At 39.2% G+C, this 23635-nt stretch overlaps 1 protein-coding gene across 1 annotated transcript in view; it reads left to right on the forward strand.

Moving 5' to 3' along the window:
- Nucleotides 1-203: 203 nt before the first annotated feature.
- Nucleotides 204-23635, forward strand: part of PEX1 (peroxisomal biogenesis factor 1) — a 73630-nt gene continuing 50198 nt past the window's right edge. The window contains exons 1-6 of the mRNA XM_060020535.1: nucleotides 204-360; nucleotides 5659-5802; nucleotides 8136-8219; nucleotides 13094-13208; nucleotides 13307-14073; nucleotides 15968-16087. Of these exons, the coding sequence (XP_059876518.1) occupies nucleotides 229-360; nucleotides 5659-5802; nucleotides 8136-8219; nucleotides 13094-13208; nucleotides 13307-14073; nucleotides 15968-16087 (1362 nt within the window). The 5' untranslated portion in view covers nucleotides 204-228. The remainder of the gene's footprint in view (nucleotides 361-5658; nucleotides 5803-8135; nucleotides 8220-13093; nucleotides 13209-13306; nucleotides 14074-15967; nucleotides 16088-23635) is intronic.

Raw genomic sequence — 23635 nt, forward strand, 5'->3', positions numbered from 1 at the left:
TTCCTGTGAGCGAGAATTCGGTGAACGAGGTGCCGCCCCCCTGCGGCGCGGCGGAGAGGCCCGGAGAGCCGGAGCAGGCTCGCACGCCCCTCCCGCTACAGACGCTCGGCAGGGCTATGGGCGGGACTAGGGGCGGGGCCGATCGATCTTCTCCGGCTTCGACGTCCTCGGCCTGCCGGATTAGCCCGGGTCGACTAGGGTGAGTGGCCGCGGGAACAGCGCTTGCGGATGATGTGGGGCGGCGGTCGCCTGGCGGGTGCTGGGGGTGACGGGGCGGTCGTGACCGTAGCCTTCACCAACGCTCGCGACTGCTTCCTCCATTTGCCGCGGCGCCTCGTGGCCCAGCTGCATCTGCTGCAGGTAACGCGCCTGCCCCGGACGGGATTCCCGGCCCCGAGTCGAGGCACCTGGTGGGCCGTCTGCGGTCGGCCGGGGCCCAGGTCTGTTAGGGACGCAGCGGCCGCTCAGGCCTCTCGCGGCGGCGGGACGCGGGCTGCTTTGCCCGGGCCGCCGACCGGTTCAGAGGCCAGACTGTGGGCCGGTCTGGGCGGTCTTTGCAACCATACCACGTCTAGTGCAGCCCCGAGCCTTTGAGTTAACTTGCCGCATTCCAGGTCTTTTACTCGGTGAAACTGGGCTTTCAAACATCCTGATACTCTGCCACTGCGTTCAGCTATTCCTCACTCCAGGTTGGAAAAGCTTTTGAGAAGTCGGGTTTGTCTTTTTGGGTTTTGTTTTGTTTCATTTTTAAAGAGTGTTTTTCCTACCAGTGATTTCCAGGTGCCTGCACGGCTGTGGCCCGGGCCTCCAGAAGGAGGGGCAGCCTTGGTTTGTGGAGCCCCTGTAGGTTAACAGAGACTGAGCCCTGTGTCCCACGAGCGGGATAGGTTAATAAGATGAAGGTTCTTCCAGCGTCTCCGTTACTCGGAACACCTGTGAGGTGTGCTGGGAATGTGCAGTGAGATTATGCATATTTGGACGTATGTAGTTAGGATTACTTGAACCTCTGCTTTCAGTTGCCGTCTGAACATTGTGATTGTGGTAGTTCATAGCTCTAACCACATCCCTACTTTCATTATTTTAACATAGAGGCACCTGGCCTACGAGTTTGAGTGTGCTTCTGGGGGCAAAAGGATAGAATATTCGAAATCTTTGAAAATCCTGGATGCCTAGTACCACACTACTGGCTAATCCTTGCAGGAAATATTTAAGAGTTTGCAATAATTTCAAATATCCCACCTTTCCATTTTAATAACTACTTTTCTAGATTATATTTGCCCTGTCTTTCAAAGCACGTTAATTTCAACAGATCCTGCTATTATTTGTTTTACCATAAAGTAGGTAGTCTCTTGGCCTTAATGAGCTCCCTTCATGGCAGGAGATGAGTTAGTTATGTCACCAGATCCCAGGTAGATCCTGCCTGCCCTGTGCTCTCAGTCAGCTTTGATGGAAATTGCCCACAGTGCCTTCAAATCTCCACCTAATGAGTTTATAGGAAACACTCCCCACCTAATGAGTTTATAGGATTGCTTCCTTACAGTAGCTCTAAAATGTGGATGCTGTGTTGCATTCATCACTATTTAAGAATTTAGTGGTCTTGATCTATTTTTAAAATTTTTAGCCTTCAATAAGTATTCATAGGCATTAATTCGTAGATATATTTTTGAAACTTAAATCCCTTTAGCCTTGGAAGAAACTGTTGTTTTGGTCCAGCCTATATCAGCAGAATAGGCCAACTTTTCTCCCCAATTAGAAAAGTAATACATGTTTTATAGGAAATTTGGAAAGCATGGAAAATTATAAACAAGAAAATAAAGTTACCCATAATCCCCAAACCTAAAGATAACTAATGTTAACAGTTTGCATCAAACGTTCTAGTTTTGTTTCTAATCTCTATTTTTAACAGAAATGGAGTCCTACACACACCCTTATATGTAGTTTTGTATCTTGATATTTTCCCTTAGAGTTATTATAAGTGTTTTATTTTGTTAAAAGGTAATTGTCACTTTTAGTGGCTAATTAGTACTCTGTCATAAGTTTGACATAATTTAATTGTTCACTGTGATGGAATGTTTATATTGTATTCCATTTTTAGACATTAAAAGTGATACTGTAATTATATTTTAATAAAAGTTAAAAATAACATATCTTTGTTGTATGATATATAATAAAACATTGTTTTATTTTCTGGTTATTTAGGATAGGCTCCCAGAAGTATTGAGTTAGAGGGCATGGATAATTGTTAAAGTAGAAAGTCATGAGTCGGGAGTTAATAGGTTGAATTATTTTACTTCAGCTGAATCATTGAATACATAATACAGATAATACTGTAATGGGTAAAGAGTCAGAGTGATGATTTTCTGGCCTGTGTCAGGTTTACCTTTTTTCTTTCAGTTTTGAGATATAATTGGCATACAGCCCTGTGTAAGTTTAAAGTGTACAGCATAATGATTTGACTTACATGCATCATGAAATGATGAGCACAATGTTTAGTGAACATCCATCATCTCATATAGATAAAAAATTATAGAAGTAGAAAAAAATGTTTTCCTTGTGATGAGAACTCAGTGTTTACTCTCAACAAGTTTCATATATATTAATACAACAGTGTTAATTGTATTTATCATGTTGCAAAAGGCTTTAAAAATACCGATGTTCTGGTTCTTCCTCAGTCCTACTGAATCAGAGCCTTGGGGAGTGGGCTTCAGGCATCTGTAGTTTTAGAAATATCTTAAGGCTACTTGGATGCACAAAAAGTTGAGACCCGTTGTTCTAGAATCACAGAATGTTGATGGTGAAAGAGACCTTAGGTATCTAGGTCATTTCTGTACTTTCACGCATGAGGAAGCTGGCCAGTCCATTTCCATGCACTTAATTTGCCCTCGTCTGTAACTCACCTGCATCATCAACACTCGCCTCCTCGCTGTTTCTTCCATAACCCGGCTTCTTCCCACTTCTGTGCTCTTACTCAAGCTATTCTTCCCTAAAGCATTTTTCCTCATTCCACACTTTTAAAAACAGCATAATTCTACCTCCTCCACGTAGTTTCAGATTCTCTGTTGCCCACATTTGTCTCCTTTTCAAAACTTCACTGCAGTGTTTTTGTGACACAGCTCACTTGTTATATTCTGTTGTGTGTTTTAAGTATTGTCTTCTTTTGTTTATCCAAGTCCTGTTTCAGGACTGGGTACCCAGAGGATCCTTTAACTCAGGATTTCTTAACCTTGGCACTATTGACATTTTAGGCTGGGAAATTTCCTGTTGTGGGGGGACTGTCCTGGGTATTGTAGGATATTTCGCAGCATCTTTGGCCTCTACCCACTAGATGTCAGCAACACCCCTCCTCCTGGTCGTGACCAAAAATATCTGGAGACATTGTCAAATGTCTCCTGGGGGAGAAAATCACCCTCAGTTGAGAATCACTACTGTAACTCAGTTACTTTGTCTGCATTACTGAAACAGGGGAAAGGATTCATATCCACACTGAGAGCAACCAAATGAACCTAAATCACCTTCCAGAAATAGCCATTTTGTCATTTCCTTTGTGTTACCCAGGCCTCGGACCTGGCCGATCCTAAGGCACTACAACCTATGGTTTCACCCAGCAATTCCCTTCAAGTGATATGGATACCATGGGTTTAGGCAAAAGCAGGTCAGTCATTTGTTGATTAGATTGAACTCCTGGAAAAGGGGCTCCTTTTTCTCTAGGCTGTCCTTTTCTTCTCTCTACCTGAGGGCCCAGGGGCTCTGTGGTCCAAGTGAATGATTTTTGACGTAAAAATGAACTCACAACATTAGTCTGCAAAGTTTATATCTGAACATATATTATGACTTTATGGGGCTGATTACTACCTTTTGACCAAATGAATAATTGAAGTATTTTTCATATTTAATGAAGTTGATTTTTCCCTTTTCCGGGGAGTTGGTGGGTTCTCCTTTTTGATATTTCAGGGCATATTTCATATTTCCTTATTTAACATCTGTGGTTTTAAAAGTTTCTTCATATGAAATAGGGCAGCTGATCTGCATTATATGTCAATGACTGATGAAACCTCGTAGAAAGTTTTTGGGGGATTGGTCACTTTGACTCTTATAATCTCAGCTCACATAGTTACAGCTGACCTAGTAACTTTGGACTTTGACTGCAAATCTGAGTCTCTTTCTACTGTATCACATTGTTCTCAGTGGAAAGATTTTGTCAGCCAGAGTGGTGGAACTGTCCTGTAAAGAATTGTAAGAAGGACTTCCCTGGTGGCGCAGTGGTTAAGAATCCGCCTGCCAATGCAGGGACATGGGTTCGAGCCCTGGTCCGGGAAGATCCCACATGCCACGGAGCGACTAAGCCTGTGCGCCACAACTACTGAGCCTGCACTCTAGAGCCTATGAGCCACAACTACAGAAGCCCATGCCCCGCAGCAAGAGAAGCCCGCTCACCACAACTAGAGAAAGCCCTTGCGCAGCAACGAAGACCCAGTGCAGCCAAAAATAAATAAATTTAAAAATATATAAATTTATTTAAAAAAAGGATTAGCCAGAAATAGACTAACATGTTTGATATTCACATGGGAATATCAGTAATTCCTTTTTTCCCTTCCAGGTTTATATATTTCCCAAGGTTTCTTTAGTAGGTTTGTAATTTTTAAATCATAGAAAACATTTTTTAATCCTTAAGCACAGGCATACATAGTTTATATAATTGCTCTTAAGAAGAATAAATTTTATACTTTGCTTTTTTTTACTTATGTTTCCATAGTTCAAGACTTTTAAAAATTATTATTTAAGAAGCTGCGTAATATAAAATTTCTGGAATGTACATAAGCTATTAACAGTAATTACCTCTGGGAACAGGGACCAGCCCTCACATTTTATGCTTTTATACTTTTTGTGCTTTTACCATGTATTACTCTTCTAATAAATAAATACTATTACATTTTTATTGATTACATGTTTCTACTTATTGACTAAAATGGTAAATTTACAGCTTATTTAGTAATTTCCATATTGCTAGACATATAAGACAGTTCTTTTTTTTTTTTTTTCATAGAGGAGTCCTAAGTTTTCACATAGAAAATACTGAAGAGATATGTTCTGGTGTAGTTTTGTTCTTCTTCTTTGAATCATTAATTCTAAATAAATAAGCAAGGTCAAAGGCTGTGTAAGTTCATTGGCTACCTGTTGCCATTGTAAATTCTGGAATGGTTGAATCAATTTATAATGCCATCATAAGAATGTAAGGGTATTGGTTTCACCCATAGCATCACCATCATTGGGTACTGGAAAAGATTATAGCTTTTTTGTGTGTGTGTATGCGGGCCTCTCACTGTTGTGGCCTTTCCCGTTGTGGAGCGCAGGCTCAGCAGCCATGGCTCACGGGCCCAGCCGCTCCACGGCATGTGGGATCCTCCCAGACTGGGGCACGAACCCATGTCCCCTGCATCGGCAGGCGGACTCTCAACCACTGCGCCACCAGGGAAGCCCAGATTATAGCTTTTAAAATGCTGTGACAAATGTGGATATAACAGAGTGCTATCAACTATTTATAGAACTCTTTTTGTATGTGTGGATTGCAATAATAGTTTATCTTTTATGTGAATCCAGAGAAGCATGTAAAAACTTTCAAAACTTTTCTCCCCCATTTCTTATTTTTTGAATAAATAGAATCAAGCTATAGAAGTATCCTGGGGTCACGAGCCTGCATTCTTGAGCTGGGTGGAAGGTAGACATTTTAGTGATCAAGGTGAAAATGTGGCTGAAATTAGCAGACAATTTGGTCAGAAACTTGGACTTTCAAATGGGGAACAGGTAAGCACAAAATGTGATGACAATGACTTTCTTCTGATGTCACATAATACAGCAATAGAAATAAAAGTTCAGATATATTTTTTAAGGCGGTAAGATGACACCTAACTTGTGTGCTACTATAACCAATCCAGGATGTTCAAGTTGACTGTAACTGTTGTTAAGTCACTATCTACCATATACTCCATTAAGTCATTATCTAGTAGTCTCCCATGGTCCCTAGTTGATTTTGTATTCTGCTATTTTACTCACTTTCCAGGTACCTTAATTTTGTTTTTGTGCAATTTTTTTTGCTATATGAATTAATGAATTTTACTTACTATTATTGAACTTCATTTTATTTGTTTCTGACAGATTTTCTAACCTTCCAGGGTCATACTTGATTTAAAAAGATCTGTCCTACAAAAGAGAGTTATTATTTTTCCAGTTTCGTCTTGCCTGTGAATTTCATGTGCTTAGATTGTAAACTCTAAAGCTTAAGGACTCATGTTTCTCTTCATTTTATCATATTCACCAGTTTATGGTTTTAACTATTTTAAACTGCAGAAGTAATACATATTCAGTACAAATGTTTTACAGTTGAAAGTAGAAAATGTTTTTCCCTTTCTCTAATCCCAGCCTCAGAATGATTGTGTACTGTGGGATCTCATTAGACCGTCAGGATTTAAAGAATGAGATCATACATATTTTCTGCAATTTTTCCCCCACAAACTATATCAGAGATCCTTTCCACATATTACAGACAATATACATTGAACATGTTTGTATATGTATGAAGTGAAATAAATATTAAAAATTGAATTGCCAAGTCTAGGGCACTGCACATTTAAAAATTTGATAGATGGGGCTAAATTGCTTTCTATTACCAGTTTCTCACAAGAATACTGAAGAATGTCACATTTTTTTTTTTTTTTTTTTTGCGGTACGCGGGCCTCTCACTGTTGTGGCCTCTCCCGCTGCGGAGCACAGGCTCTGGACGCGCAGGCTCAGCGGCCATGGCTCATGGGCCCAGCCGCTCCGCGGCATGTGGGATCTTCCCGTACCAGGGCACGAACCCACGTCCCCTGCATCGGCAGGCGGACTCTCAACCACTGTGCCACCAGGGAAGCCCAACATCTTTTTAACTTGTTTTGAACACAGACTAATTTTTTTCATGCATGTTTCTGATAATGAGAATAGGCCACTGATGAGAAATCCATAGGCCTAGCACTGGTCTTTTGCTTACCTTAAATTTTTGCTAGAATCTTAAAACTTTAGCAGCTTAGTGACCTTAGAAATCACTAACTTTGGTGCCTTGCTCTGCAAACCTAGGGAGATGGGCTATTTTGCCCAGGATTGCATAGCAGGTTATAGTTCTGCTCTCTTTGAGTATATGGCACTTCCCTATGGGAAAAATCAACTTCCTATTCCTGATGTTGATGTCTTTATCAGCACCCTGAACAGTCCTGCTTGTTTTTAATTCCCATTTGCTTCAAAGTGAACTTCTATCCGATTTTCTGCACATTCTTTGTATTGTAACAACACCACTAAGGCACTGTCTCGCAAACAATCATTGATAGGAACAGAAAGTGGACTGGCTTGGCCAGGATGATAGCTTCTTGTTTTGTGCTTCCTTAGAGTCACCGCTTTCAAATAGGGTATATGGGAGGTACTGAGGGAAATAACTGAGCAACAGGTGAGGCACTTGGGGAAAGTCTGCTCCAATCCACAAAAGGCAGAGAAGGAGCATTTAATACTCAGTGGCTTTGGATTTTACTCCTCTAATCCCCAGAAATGCCCATAGAAGAGGAAAGAAAGTAAGAAGGTTAATTCCAAATTCTTGAGAGACACTAGGATTTCCTGTGTATCTATAGACTAGAATGAGGGGATATTTGTTTTGCTATACTTTTTAGCTGTGCGTGATTATGCTTCTAAATAATTGGTTCTGATCTCTATTTCAGTGTGTTTTTTTACTTTTCCAGAAGCAGCATGGCTTGAAGTAAGTTATAAAACTAAATTGCAGAACTGCTAGAAATAATAGTATTTATATATAAGATCAAGCCATGACTTCATGACATTATTGTTTTTTCTTGCATTTTTAACTTATATTTCTTTTCTTTAAATAGCTATCTTTATTTTTTAAAACTTACATTGTGCTAGAATGTATTTTCCTTTATTTTATAATTGGTTGTAAAATAATTTTTTCTGAAATGCTGAGTATATCAGGGCCTACCTAAGGACTACACACAAACACACATGCACACAAAATTAATTACGTAGCTAAAGAGAGAACTTCTTATTTTCTAGGGATATAAAAAAGGCTTTTAATAGTAGTTTTGTACTTTAATTTTTTCCAGGTGTTTCTCAAGCCTTGTTCCCATGTGGTGTCTTGTCAACAAGTTGAGGTGGAACCCCTCTCAGCAGATGATTGGGAGATACTGGTAAAGAAAACAAAATGAGAACTATCCCAGTTTAAGGTTAAACTACTTCAAAATATCAGTGTCTTTTTTTTTTTTAATTATAGTTGATTTACAATCTTGTGCTAGTTTCTGCTATACAGCAAAGCAATGCAGTTATACACATATATACATTCTTTTTTTTATGTTCTTTTCCATTACGGTTGATCCCAGCAGATTGGATATAGTCCCCTGTGCCATACAGTACAACCTTGTTGTTTATCCATTCTAAGTGTAATAATTTGCATCTACCAACCCCAAACTCCCAGTCCATCCCTCTCCCTCCCGCTTCCCCCTTGGCAGCCACAAGTCTGTTCTCTGTGTCTGTGAGTCTGTTTCTGTTCTGTAGATAGGTTCATTTGTGCCATATTTTAGAGTCCACATATAAGTGATATCATATGGTATTTGTCTTTCTCATTCTGACTTCCTTCACTTAGTATGATAATCTATCGTTGCATCCATGTTGCTGCACGTGGCATTATTTTGTTCTTTTTTATGACTGAGTAGTATTCCATTGTGTATATGTACCACATCTTCTTTATTGATTCATCTGTCGATGGACATTTATGTTGTTTCCACGTCCTGGCTATAGTGAATAGTGCTGCTGTGAACATTGGGGTGCATGTATCTTTTTGAATTATAGTTTTGTCCAGGTATATGCCTAGGAGTGGGATGGCTGGATCATATGGTGGTTCTATTTTTAGTTTTCTGAGGAATCGCCATACTGTTTTCCATAGTGAGTGCACCAACTTACATTCCCACCAACAATGTAGTGGGTTCCCTTTTCTCCACATCCTCTCCAGCATTTGTTACTTGTAGACTTTTTCATGACGGCCATTCTGACCAGTTAGAGGTGGTATACCTCATTGTAGTTTTGATTTGCATTCCTCTAATAATTAGTGATGTTGAGCATCTTTTCATGTGCCTACTGGCCATCTGTACGTCTTTGGAGAAATGTCTATTTAGGTCTTCTGCCCATTTTTCGGAGGGGTTATTTATTTTTTTGTTGTTGAGTTGTATGAGCTGTTTGTATATTTTGGAGATTAAGCCCTTGTCTGTCACATCATTTGCAAATATTTTCTCCCATTCTGTACGTTGTCTTTTTGGTTTTTTTATGGTTTCTTTTGCTGTGCAAAAGCATGTAAGTTTGATTAGGTCCCATTTGTTTATTTTTGTTTTTATTTCTATTGACTTGGGAGACTGACCTAAGAAAACATTGATACAATTTAGTCAAGAGAATGTTTTGCCTATGCTCTCTTCTAGGAGTTTTATGGTGTCATGTTTAAGTCTTTAAGCAATTTTGAGATTATTTTAGTGCATGGTGTGAGGGTGTGTTCTAAGTTCATTGATTTACATGCAGCTGTCCAACTTTCCCAGCACCACTTACTAAAGAGACTGTCTTTTTCCCATTTTATATTCTTTCCTCCTTTGTCAAAGATTAATTGACCATAGGTGTGTGGATTTATTTCTGGGCTCTCTATTCTGTTCTGTTGATCCGTATGTCTGTTTTTATACCAATACCACACTTTTGATTACTGTAGCTTTGTAGTATTGTCTGAGAGAGTTATGCCTCCTGCTTTTTTTTTTTTTAACCCCCTCAGGATTGCGTTGGCAATTCTGGGTCTTTCATGGTTCCATATAAATTTTTTGGATTATTTGTTCTAGTTCTGTGTAAAATGTCATGGGTAATTTGATAACGATTGCATAAAATCTGTTGCCTTATTGATTTTCTGACTAGAAGAACTGTCCATTGATGTGAGGGGGTGTTAAAAGTCTCTTACTATTATTGTATTCCCATCAATTTCTCCCTTTATGTCTGTTAGAATTTATTTTATGTATTTGGTGCTCCTATACTGGGTGCATATATATGCTGACAAGTGTAAAATCCTCTTCTTGTTTTGATCCTTTTGTCATTATATAGTTTCCTTCTTTATCTTTCTTTATAGCCTTTGTTTTTTTTTTTTTTGCGGTACGCGGGCCTCTCACTGCTGTGGCCTCTCCCGCTGTGGAGCACAGGCTCCGGACGCGCAGGCTCAGCAGCCATGGCCCACGGGCCCAGCCACTCCGCGGCATGTGGGATCCTTCCAGACCGGGGCACGAACCCGCGTCCCCCGCATCGGCAGGCGGACTCCCAACCGCTGCGCCACCAGGGAAGCCCTAGCCTTTGTTTTAAAGTCTGTTTTTTCTGATATGAGTATTGTGACCCCCACTTGCTTTTCATTTGCTTTTGCACGAAATATCTTTTTGCATCCCCTCACTTTCAATCTTTGTGTGTCCTTTGCCCTAAGGTGGGTCTTTTGTAGGCAGCATATTGTAGGCTCTTGTTTTTTAATCCAGTCTGCGACTCTATATGCCTTTTGATGGGAGCATTTCGTCCACTGACATTTAAGGTAATTAGTGATACATATGTTATTTATTGCCATATTAAACCTTGTTTTTCAGTTGATTCTTTGCTTCTTCTTCCTTTTTGTTTCTCCTTTTGTGGTTTGATGATTTCCTTTTATTTTATGTTTGTGTTCTTTTCTTTTTGTGAATCTATTGTATGTTTTTGATTTGTGGTTGCCCTGTTTTTCAAGTATGTTAACCCCTTCCTATATCTGCTTGCTTAAGACTGATAGTCATATAGGCTTAAACACATTCTAAAAAACAAAAAAAAAGAATCTATTTTTTTTGATGTCCTTTTTTACATCTTCATGTTTATCCTTTTGCTGTTCCTTGTATTTATCATCACTTTCACAGACAGGGTTTTTTTTTTTCTCTCTTTTTGATCTATATACTGGCTAATTTAAGTGGTTTACTTTCCAATCATGATTTCTTCCTTCCTATATCTTCTTCTTTTCTATTTAGAAAAGATCTTTTAATATTTCTTTTAGGATAGGTTTAGTACTGCTGTATTATTTTAGTTTTTGCTTGTCTGAAAAATTCTTTATTTTTCTTCCTATTCTAAATGATAATCTTGCTGGGTAGGATATTCTAGATGGCAGATTTTTCCCTTTCAAGACTTTGAATATATTTTGCCACTCCTTTCTGGCCTACAGTGTATTTGTAGAGAAATCAGCTAATAGCCTTATGGAGGTTTCCTTGTAATTAACTCTTTGTTTTTCTCTTGCTGCCTTTAGAATCCTTTCTTCATCTTTAAGTTTTGCCATTTTATTATAATATGTCTTGGTGTAGGTCTGTTTAGGTCCGTCTTGTTTCTGTGCTTCCTCTATTGGGATATCTGTTTCCTTCTTTAGGTTTCAGAAGTTTTCGCCATAATTTCTTCATTTTCAGTCCCCTTTTCTCTTTCTTCTTCTGGAATCTCTGTTATGCATAGATTGAGATGCTTTGTATTATAAGTCTCTAATACTGCTTTCATTTTTTTCATTAGGCTGTGCTTGCTGTTTTAATTGAGTAATTTCCATTATTCTGTCTTCCAGATCACTTATTCTGTCTTCTGCATTATTCATTCTGCTATTCATTGCCTTTAGCTCAGCTTTTGTCTTGGCTCCTCCTTATAGTTTCTGTTTCCTTTTTACAGTACTCCGCATTTCTGTCTTTAGGCTTTCTTAATTCCTTCAGTATTTTCATTACTCCCTTTTGAAGTCGGTGTCTGTTAGACTGAAGAAGTCTGTTTCCTTGTTTATTCCTTCAAGGGAATTCTCTTGGTCTTTCAACTGGGAGCATTTCCTCTGCTTCTTCATTTTGCTTATATTTCTCTTACTCTGTGAGTTTAGGAGAAACAGTTATCTCCTCTAGTCTTGGAGGGCTATTTATATGTGGAAGCATCCCTGCATAGCTTGTGTGGGTTTAATATTTTTTTGGCATGAGGGCTGTTTTTGGTTTGGGTGCTTGCCATCTCTTTCCTCAGTGTGCGCTGGCCATTATCCCCTTGATGGGACCATGCAGGTGCATGGCCCGTGCACGCTCCCAGGAGGGGAGGGGCATCGGTTGGTGCCCAGGCGTGGGACACTTGGTGGCGGCAGTGGTCTGCACCTGCCTCTGCAGTCCAAGATGGCAGTGGGGGCTTGTACCCGCCCCCCGAGTGCACATAGGCTGTACCCTGCTGCCTGAGAGTGCACATGTGGAGAAAGAAGCTCCAATGGTATTACTGCCCCTCTCCTTGCATGCCCCCCAACAATGGCACCTTACCTCTCTGGCGGGCCCAGGCTTATTCCTGTACTCTCTCGGTTGTGGTGCACCACACCCTAGCCCCCCTCAGGCTGTCTTCATGCAGCCAACCCCAGTCCTCTGCCTAGGTCTGACCTCCAAAGCCCAAGCCTCAGCACCCAGCCCCCACCTGCCGCAGCGGACAAGCATCTCAGGCTGGGGAATGCTGGGCAGCACACTGACCATCTGTGCAGGTCTCTCTCCGCTTTCCCCTCTGCAAACTGGTTGCTGCACTCTCCTCCAAGGCTCTGAAGCTCCCCCTCTGTCCCAGCTGATCTCCCCACCAGTGAGGGGGCTTTCCAGTGTGTGGAAACCTTTCACAGTTCCCTCCCGGGAGCGCAGGTCCTGTCACGATTCCTTTCTCTCTATTTTTTTCTTTATTCTTTTGTCCTACACAGTTACATGGAGATTTTCTTGCCCTTTTGGAAGTCTGCAGTGTTCTGCCAGCATTCACTAGATATTCTGTGAGAACCGTTCCACACGTTAGATGTATTTTTGATGTATTTGTGGGAGAAGGTGAGCTCCCTGTCCTGCTCCTTCACCATCTTGATCTGATCCTCCAACATATCAGTGTCTTTAGATTTCTCTTCTGTGACTGGCATTATATATTCTGAGTTGGTTTGATTTATAAGAATGAGTTGAGATTTCCTTACTAGGCCTGGAATAGACAAAATGTAAAGTGAATTGATCTTTTTGTTTATTGATTCTAGGAGCTGCATGCTGCTTCCCTTGAACAGAATCTTCTAGATCAAATTCGAATAGTTTTTCCAAACGCCATTTTTCCTGTTTGGGTTGATCAGCAAGCTTACATATTTATCCGGATTGGTAGGTGCCATTGTAATATTTTCCATCATACTCTTCACAGTAGCACTGAATCCAAAGCAGAGGTAAATGCACACTAATGACCTTTATTTTCTACACAGTTGCACTAATACCAGCTGCTCCTTATGGAAGGCTGGAAACTGATAGCAAACTCCTTATTCAGCCAAAGACCCATGAAGCCAAAGAGAATACATTTTCAAAAGCAGATAATGCACATGGAAAATTTCATAATTATGCAGAAGACCAAAAAGGATTGACAAGAGAACTTCAAACGAAGCAACTTCAATCAAATACTGTAGGAGTCACTGGGTCGAAAGAAACAGATTCAGAGGATACAGTTGACTCATCATTAATACCAAGCTTATGGACTGTGATAGGAAGCATTTTTTCTTTTGGGTCTGAGAAGAAACAAGACACATCCTGGGGGTTAACTGAAATCAATGCATTCAAAAATATGCAGTCAAAAGTTGTTCCTCTGGATAATATTTTCAGAGTATGTAAATCTCAGCCTCCCAGCATATGTAATGCATCAGCAACTTCTCTGTTTCACAAACATTATACCATTCATGTATTTCCATGGGACCAGGAATATTTTGATGTGGAGCCCAGCTTTACTGTGACCTATGGAAAGCTAGTTAAACTACTTTCTCCAAAGCAACAGCAAAGTAAAATGAAGCAAAATGTCCTGTCACCTGAAAAAGAGAAGCACATGTCAGAACCACTAGATCAAAAACAGAGTAGCCCAGACCATAGTCAAGAAGGTGGCAATGCCTGTGTGCTAAAGGTAGTCTGGAATGGACTTGAGGAATTGGAGAATGCCATTAAATACACCAAAAACTTAGAAGCTCTTCATCTTGGGAAAGTTTGGGTTAGTATAAATCTTTTTTTTTAATTGAAATATAGTTGATTTACAGTGTTGTGTTAATTTCTGGTGTACAGCAAATGGGTTAGTATAAATCTTATAATTGGGGAGGAAGTAATTTTATGTTGCTTGAACTTCCCCAAATTATGAACTAAAATAATATTTTATATACAAATTGAAAACCAGTATAATAAATAGTATCTAAAGTTCCTGCGGGGACACATTTCTGATTGCAGGGTAAAGTCCTTGTTTGGGTAGGGTTTGTGTATTTCCTGGCTAAGTAAACTTGGACCGGCATAAGCTAAGATTGGTACAGGCCCAGAGAGGTCAAAATTATTTGCCTGGGGTTATTAGCTAATAAGTAGAACTAGGATTCAAACCCAGGCAGGCTGACTCTTGAGTTCATGCTTTGATTGGAGTGCCCTACAAAGCCTCACATCTTTAATGCCTGCAGAAGATGTGCTTCCCAGTTCTTGAAAGCAAAGGAAGGACTTGTTATGTATTGGGGGAAATGCCCAGTGTAGGGAGAGACCCACTACGTGAGATGACCTGGATTCAAATGTACCCAGAAGGTCCTTACCCTGCTGGTATTGGCTCTTTAACTTGTGTGTGATGGAGAGCAAAGTAGAGCAGCTAGCGTTTCAGCTTCTCATCTGGCCTCAAATATTTTTTTTTAAGGTTTTTTTTTTGATGCAGACCATTTTTAAAAGTCTTTATTGAATTTGTTACAATATTGCTTCTGTTTTATGTTTTGGTTTTTTGGCCACAAAGCATGTGGGATCCTAGTTCCCCAACCAGGGATTGAACCCACATCCCCTGCATTGGAAGGTAAAGTTGTTTTTTTTTTTTTTTTTTTTTTGCGGTACGCAGGCCTCTCACTGCTGTGGCCTCTCCCGTTGTGGAGCACAGGCTCCGGACGCGCAGGCTCAACAGACATGGCTCACGGGCCCAGCCGCTCCGCGGCACGTGGGATCCCCCCAGACCGGGTTACAAACCCGTGTCCCCTGCATCAGCAGGCGGACTCTCAACCACTGCACCATCAGGGAAGACCAGAAAGTGAAGCTTTAACCACTGGACTGTCAGGGAAATCTCTGGCCTCAAATATTAACACGAATTTTATATGGAATGAGTCACCAGCCCCCTTTATTTGAACCTAATTTTGAACGATTGTGAAATGAAACTTCAGGGTGAGAAGGGAGGAAATTGTTAGGACAGGGAAGAACAATGGGAAGGAAAGGGGGTCTCCTTTGTAGGTTTCTTTTACTCTCACAGTTTTACCTATGACCTTTATGTAGGCGACTTACAAAATTTTAATCTCTCAGCCTACATCATTTTCTGAAGTTCCAACGATGCCTCGTATTTTCTGTTAGCTCTAATCTCTTACTTAAGAAGATCCCACTGCATCTTCAAAATCAAATTGTCTAACACTGAACTTACTATGACTTATTTCTTTCTATTAATGGTTCTGCCATTAGGTAGGAAATACCATTATTTCCTTGATATTACATGGTGAGGACGGGGTGAAAAAGGGATAACGGTCAAGTCCTGGAGAGCAGGTAAGATGGCATTGAGGAGCCTGCACTTCCCATTCTGCTTTAAAGGTTGGGAGAATGACCAGTGAGGAGTGGCAGTAGCTGCCATCAGGTACTCAAACAGGCTTGACTGGATAGATCAAAACTGATCACCTTCTGAAGAGGATGTTAAAAGAAACAAATGTAGGGGAAAAATTGAAATGTGTTATAACAGTACCTGAACGCCCATCTAGTTATATTATAAATCATGATAGCGTCTATCGTTCGCCTGAATTGATAGAAGTTAACATCAGTATTTCTGCTATGGAGTATTTCTTAATCAAGCTTTTAACATATTTATATTTTTTATTTATTTTTATATATTTCAGATCCCAGATGACCTGAGAAAGAGGCTAAATATAGAAATGCATGCAGTAGTCAGAATAACTCCAGTGGAAATTACCCCTAAAATTCCAAGATTTCTAAAATTACAACCTAGAGAAAACTTAGTGAGTTCAGATTTATATGTTACATCACAGTTTTACATGTGTTGTAAAATTTCTAGTTGCTTTAGTTAAGTAATAAGAATGTACTCCTTTATGCTAGAAGGGCAAGGAAGTCTTTTTTTCTTTTTATTTTATTGTAAAATATATATAAGATAAAATGCTATTGTAACCATTTTTAAGTGTGCAGTTCAGTGGCATTAAGTACATTTATAATGCTGTGAAATCATCACCACTATTTCCAAAACTTTTCCATCACCCCAAGCAGAAACTCTGTGCCCGTTAAGCCATCACTCCCCATCCTTCCCTCCCCCAGTTCCTGGTAACCTCTCATCTGTATTCAGTCTTTGTGAATTTACTTATTCTAGATCTTATATGTAAGTGGAATCATACAATATTTGCCCTTTGTGTCTTGCTTATTTCATTTAACATGTTTTCAGGGTTCATCCACACTATAGCATATATCAGAACTTCATTCCTATTTATGGCTAAATAATATTCCGTTGTATGTATATACCACATTTTGATTATCCATTCATCTGTTGATGGACATGGGTTATTTCTGCCTTTTTAACTATTGTGAATAGTGCTGCTGTGGATGTTTATGTACAAGTATTTGTTTGAGTCCCTGGTTTCAGTTCTTTTGGGTACATACCTAGGAGTTGAATTGCTGGGTCATATGGCAATTCTATGTTTAACTTTTTGAGAAACGAAGAAGTCTTTAATAAGCAATACACATATAAATTGTGCCAATGCAAATATGGATAATTTGGCTTTTAAAAGTTTGGTATTTTTGCTACATCTGGGTAATCTTTAAAAAAAATTCTCATATGTTTCGGTATTAACATTGCAGCATAAAAGAGAGCTAGATTGTTTTACTTTTCAACACTGTTAATTTAGTAGAAACTGATATGGTCAGGAAATGAGGTATGGAAGTTAACTTTAAAATCTTTTTAATAGGGTATCATCATCTGTACCAGTTTAGATTACCAGTTCTCAGAGAATTATAATACAGGAAAATTATTATATGTTTAAAAAATTCCAGACATAATTTAATCCTTCTCTGATAATTTGAGTGATACTTCTGGATCCTCTGGATATCGATGGTCATTATGTCAGGGTCATTATATAACCATTTTAACAGATCTTTCTACTTGATGAAACCCCAGGTAAGATAGCTTATATTTTGTGACTAGAGAAGAAGAAAACAAATAGAATAAATGCCATTTCCATAATAGTATGCAACTGAGCATTTAACACATTGGCTGAACAGTATACAGTGATTTGTAGTTTTCTTTGAACTTTTTGGTTATTGATCTTAGGTTTTTTTTAAATTTTTATTTTATATTACAGTTGATTTACAATGTTTCGTTAGTTTCAGATGTATAGCAAAGCGATTCAGTTATACATATATCCATTCTTTTTCAGATTCTTTTCCCATATAGGTTATAACAGAATATTGAGTGAGTTCCCTGTGCTATACAATAGGTCCTTGTGGATTATCTATTTTATATATAGTAGTGTGTATATGTTAATGCCAAACTTCTAATTTATCCCTCCCCCCCACCTTTCCCCTTGGTAACCATGTTTGTTTTCGAAGTGTGTGAGTCTGTTTCTGTTTTGTAAATAAGTTCATTTGTATCATTTTATTAGATTCCACATATAAGTGATATCATATGATATTTGTCTTTCTCTGACTTACTTCACTTAGTACGATAATCTCTAGGTCTATCCATGTTGCTGCAATGGCATTATTTCATTCTTTTTTATGGCTTTTTAAATATATTCCATTGTATATATATATCACATCTTTATCCATTGCTCTGTCGAAGGACATTTAGGTTGCTTCCATGTCTTGGCTATTGTAAATAGTGCTACAGTGAACGTTGAGGTGCATGTATCTTTTCAAATTAGGGTTTTCTCTGGATATATGCCCAGGAGTGGGTGGGATTGCTGGATCATATGGTAGTTCTATTTTTTGGAGGTTTTAAGGAACCTTCATATGTTCTCCACAATGGTTGTACCAATTTACATTCACACCAACAGTGTAGGAGGGTTCCGTTTTCTCAACACTGTCTCCAGCATTCATTGTTTGTAGACTTTTTGATGATGGCTCCTCTGACCAATGTGAGGTGATACCTCATTGTAATTTTGATTTGCATGTTTCTAATAGTGATGTTGCCCACCTTTTCATGTACTTTTTGGCCACCTGTATGTCTTCTTCGGAGAAAGGTCTATTTAGATCTTTTCTACTCATTTTTTGATTGGGTTGGTGGGTTTTTTTGTTTTTTGTTTGATATTGAGCTGCATGGACTGTTTGTATGTTTTGGACATTAATCCCTTGTGGGTTGCATCACTTGCAAATATTTTCTCTCATTCTGTGCGTTGTCTTTTTGTTTTGTTTATGGTTTCCTTTGCTGTGCAAAAGCTTTTAAGTTTAATTAGGTCCCATTTTTGTTTTTATTTTCATTACTCTAGGAAGTAGATTCAAAAAGATATTGCTGCAATTTATGTCAGAGAGTGTTCTCCCTTTGTTTTCCTCTAAGAATTTTATAGTGTCCAATCTTACATTTAGCTTTTTAATCCATTTTGACTTTACTTATTTTTTTATTTTTTTGCGGTACGTGGGCCTCTCACTGTTGTGGCCTCTCCCACTGCGGAGCACAGGCTCTGGACACACAGGCTCCGCGGCCATGGCTCACGGGCCCAGCTGCTCCACGGCATGTGGGACCTTCCCAGACTGGGGCACGAACCCGTGTCCCCTGCATCGGCAGGCGGACTCTTAACCACTGCACCACCAGGGAAGCCCCATTTTGACTTTATTTTTATGTATGGTGTTAGAGAATGTCTAGTTTAATTCTTTTATATATAGCTGTTTAGTTTTCCCAGCACCACTTATTGAGACTGTTTTTTCTCCATTGTATATTCTTGTCTCCTTTGTCATAGGTTAATTGACCATAGGTGCATGGGTTTATTTCTGGACATTCTATCCTGTTCCATTGATCTATATTTCTGGTTTTGTGCTAGTAACATACTGTTTTGATTATTGTAGCTTTGTGTTATAGTCGGAAGTCAGGGAGCCTGATTCCTCCAGCTCCGTTTTTCTTTCTCAGGATTGCTTTGTCTATTTGGGGTCTTCTGTGTTTCCATAAAAATTTAAATATTTTTTGTTCTACTTCTGTGAAAAATGCCGTTGGTAATTTAATAGGGATTGCATTGAATCTGTATATTGCCTTGGGTAGTATAGTCATTTTGACAATATTGACTCTTCCAGTCCAAGAACATGGTATATCTTTCCATCTGGTTGTGTCATCTTTGATTTCCTTCATCAGTGTCTTATAGTTTTCAGAACAGAGGTCTTTTGTCTCCTTACGTATGTGTATTCCTATGGTAAATGGGATTGTTTCCTTAATTTCTCCTTCTGATCTTTTGTTTTTAGTGTATATAAATAAGAGATTTGTGTGTATTAATTTTGTATCCTACAACTTTACCAAATTCATTGGTGAGTTCTAGTAGTTTTCTGGTAGCCTCTTTAGGATTTTCTATGTATAGTATCATGTCTTCTGCAACAGTTTTACTTCTTTTCCAATTTGGATTCCTTTTCTTTTTCTTTTCTGATTGCCATGGCTAGGACTTTCAGAACTATGTTTAAAAAAAAAAATGGCTAGACTGGGCATCCTTGTCTTGTTCCTGATCTTAGAGGAAATTGCTTTCAGCTTTTCACCATTGATGACGATGTTAGCTGTGGGTTTGTCATATATAGCTTTTATTATTTTGAGGTAGGTTCCCTCTGTGCCCACTTTCTGGAGAGTTTTTATCATACATGGGTGTTGAATTTTGTCAAAAGCTTTTTTGCATCCATTGAGATGATCATATGTTTTTTATTTTTCAGTTTGTTAATGTGGTCTGTCACACTAATTGATTTGTGGATATTGAAAAATCCTTACATCCCTGAGATAAATCCCACTTGATCATGGTGTATGATCCTTTTAATGTTTTGTTGAATTCAGTTTGCTAGTGTTTTGTAGAGGACTATTGCATCTGTGTTCATCAGTGATATTAACCTGAAATTTTATTTTTTTGTGATATCTTTGGTTTTGGTATGAGGGTGATGGTGGCCTCATAGAATGAGTTTGGGAATGTTCCTTCCTCTGCAACCTTTTGGAATAGTTTCAGAAGGATAAGTGTTAACTCTTTTCTAAATGTTTGATAGAATTTGCCTGTGAAGCCATCTGGTCCTCAACTTTTGTTTGTTGGAAGTTTTAAAATCACAGTTTAAATTTCAGTGCTTGTGGTTGGTCTGTTCATATTTTCTGTTTCTTCCTGGTTCAGTCTTAGAAGATTGTACCTGTCTAACTTAATTTGTCCATTTCTTCTAGGTTGTGCATTTTATTGGTGTATAGTTGCTTGTAGTAGTCTCTTACGATCCTTTGTATTGCTGTGGTGTCCATTGTAACTTTTTTTTATTTCTAATTTTATTGATTTGAGCCCTCCTTTTTTTTCTTGATGAGTCTGACTAAAGATTTATCATTTTTGTTTATCTTTTCAAAGAACCAGTTTTAGTTTCATTGATCTTTTCTGTTGTTTTCTTTGTCTCTATTTCACTTACTTCTGCTCTGCTCTTTATGGTTTTTTTCCTTCTACTGACTTTGGGTTTTGTTTGTTGTTCTTTCTCTAGCTGCTTTAGGTGTCACGTTAGGTAGTTTATTTGAGATTTTTCTTGTTTCCAAGGTAGGATTGTATTGCCATAAACTTCCCTCTTAGAACTGCTTTTGCTGCGTCCCATAGGTTTTGGATTGTCATGCTTTTTTTTTTCACTTGTCTCTAGGTATTTTTTGATTTCCTCTTTGATTTTTTTTCAGTGATCCATTGGTTGTTTAGTAGCATATTGTTTAGCCTCCATGTGTTTGTGTTTTTGTACAGTTATTTTCTTGTAGTGAACTTCTAATCTCATAGCATTGTGGTGGAAAAGATGCTTGATATGATTTCAATTTTCTTAAATTTACTGAGCCTTGCTTTGTGTCCCAGCATGTGCTCAATCCTGGAGAATGTTCCATGTGCACTTGAAAAGATTGTGTATTCTGCTGCTTTTGGATGGAAGGTCTATAAATATCAATTAAGTCCATCTGGTCTAATGTGGCATTTAAGGCCTGTGTTTCCTTATTGATTTTGTGTCTGGATGATCTGTCCATTGATGGAAGTGGGTTGTTAAAGTTCCTCACTATTATTGTGGTACTGTCGATTTCTCCTTTTATGGCTATTATTATTTGCCGTATGTATTGAGGTGCTTCTGTGTTGGGTGCATATATAATTACAATTGTTATATCTTCTTCTTGGATTGATCCCTTGATCATTAATGTAGTGTCCTTCTTTGTCTCTTGTAACATTCTTTATTTTAACGTCTATTTTGTCTGATATGAGTATTACTACTCCAGCTTTCTTTTGATTTCCATTTGCATGGAATGCCTTTTTCCATCCCCTCACTTTCAGTCTGTGTGTCCCTAGATCTGAAGTGGGTCTCTTGTAGACAGCATATATACAGGTCTTGTATTTGTATCCATTCAGCCTGTCTGTGTGTTTTGGTTGGAGCATTTAATCCATTTATCAGTACATTTAAGGTAATTGTCAATATGTATGTCCTTATTGCCATTTTGTTAATTGTTTTGGATTGTTTTTGTAGGTCTTTTTTCTTCCTTTCCTCTTTTGTTCTCGTGTGATTTGATAGCTATCTTTAGTGTTATGTTTGGATTGCTTTTTCTTTTTTTTGTGCGTATCTATTGTAGATTTTTGGTTTGCAGTTCCCATGAGGGTTTTTTGTTGTTGTTGTTGTTGTTGTTTGCGGTATGCGGGCCTCTCACTGTTGTGGCCTCTCCCGTTGCGGAGCATAGGCTCCGGATGTGCAGGCTCAGCGGCCATGGCTCATGGGCCTAACCGCTCGGCAGCATGTGGGATCTTCCCGGACTGGGGCACAAACCCATGTCCCCTGCATCGTCAGGCGGACTCTCATCCACTGCACCACCAGGGAAGCCCTCCCATGAGGTTTTGATATAGCAGTGTATATATATATACGAGATTGTTTTCAGTTGCTGCTCTCTTAACTTCAAATGTATTTTCAATATGTTGCATTTTTGCTCTCCTCTTCTCATGATTGCTGGTTTTGGTATCCTGTTTGTATGTGGATGATTTCCTACCTTTGCTCTATGTTTGCCTTTACCTTTGAGCTATCCTATTTATAAATTTTCTTGTTTCTAGTTGTGGCCTTTTCTTTTCCATCTAGAGAAGTTCCTTGAGCAATTGTTGTAAAGCTGATTTGGTGTTGCTGAATTTTCTAAGCTTTTGCTTGTCTGTAAAGCTTTTGATTTCTCCGTCGAATCTGAACAAGAGCCTTGCTAGGTAGAATGTTCTTGGTTGTACGTTTTTCCCTTTCATCATTTTAAATATATTGTGCCACTGCCTTCTGGCCTACAGAGTTTCTGCTGAAAAATCAGCTGATAACCTTATGAGGATGCCCTTGTATGTTATTTGTTGCTTTCCCCTTGTTGCTTTTAATATTTTCTCTTTGTCTTTAAATTTTGTCAATTTGATTAACATGTGTCTCGCTGTGTTCCTGCTTGGGTTTATTCTGCCTGGGACTCTCTGTGCTTTGTGGACTTGAGTGAGTGTTTCCTTTCCCATTAGTTAAGGAAGTTTTCAGCTATTATCTCTTCAAATATTTTCTCAGGCCCTTTCTCTCTTCTCCTTCTGGGACCCCTATAATGAGAATGTTGGTGCTTTTAATGTTGTCCCAGAGGTCCCTTAGACTGTCCTCATTTCTCTTCATTCTTTTTTCTTTATTCTGCTCCGCGGCAGTGATTTCCTCCAATCTGTCTTCCAGCTCACTTGTTCATTCTTTTGCCTCATTTATTCTGCTATTGATTCTTTCCAGTGTATTTTTCATTTCAGTTATTGTATCGTACATCTATTTGTTTTTTCAAGCTTCTAGCTCTTTGTTAATCATTTCTTGTACCCTCTCAGTCTGTGCCTCTATTCTTTTTTCGAGTTTTTGGATCTTCTTTACTATTATTACTCTGAATTCTTTTTCAGGTATATTGCCTATCTCCACTTCACTTAGTTGTTCTTCTGGGGTTTTATCTTTTCCCTTTGTCTGGAACAGATTTCTCTGCTGTGTCATATTTTCTAATGTTCTGTGTTTGTGGTCTCTGTTCTCAGGCTACAGGATTGTACTTCTTCTTGTTTCTGGTGTCTGCCCCCTGCTGGGTGAGGTTGGTCCAGGGGCTTCTGCAGGCTTCCTGGTGGGAGGGACTAGTGCCTGCCCCCTGGTGGGTGGAGCTGGATTTTGTGCCTCTAGTGGGCAGGGCTGTGTCAAGAGGTGTGTTTAGAGATGGCTGTGGGCTCAGGAAGACTTTAGGCAGCCTCTCTGCTCATGGGTGGGGCTGTGTTCCCACCCTGTTGGTTGTTTGGCCTGAGGCGTCCCAGCAGTGGAGCCTGCAGGCTGTTGGGTGAGGCCAGGTCTCAGTGCCAAAAGGTGACCTCTGGGAGAGCTCATGCCATGAA

Source organism: Delphinus delphis, chromosome 9 (assembly GCF_949987515.2).
Source record: "Delphinus delphis chromosome 9, mDelDel1.2, whole genome shotgun sequence".
Taxonomy (NCBI): Eukaryota; Metazoa; Chordata; class Mammalia; order Artiodactyla; family Delphinidae; genus Delphinus; species Delphinus delphis.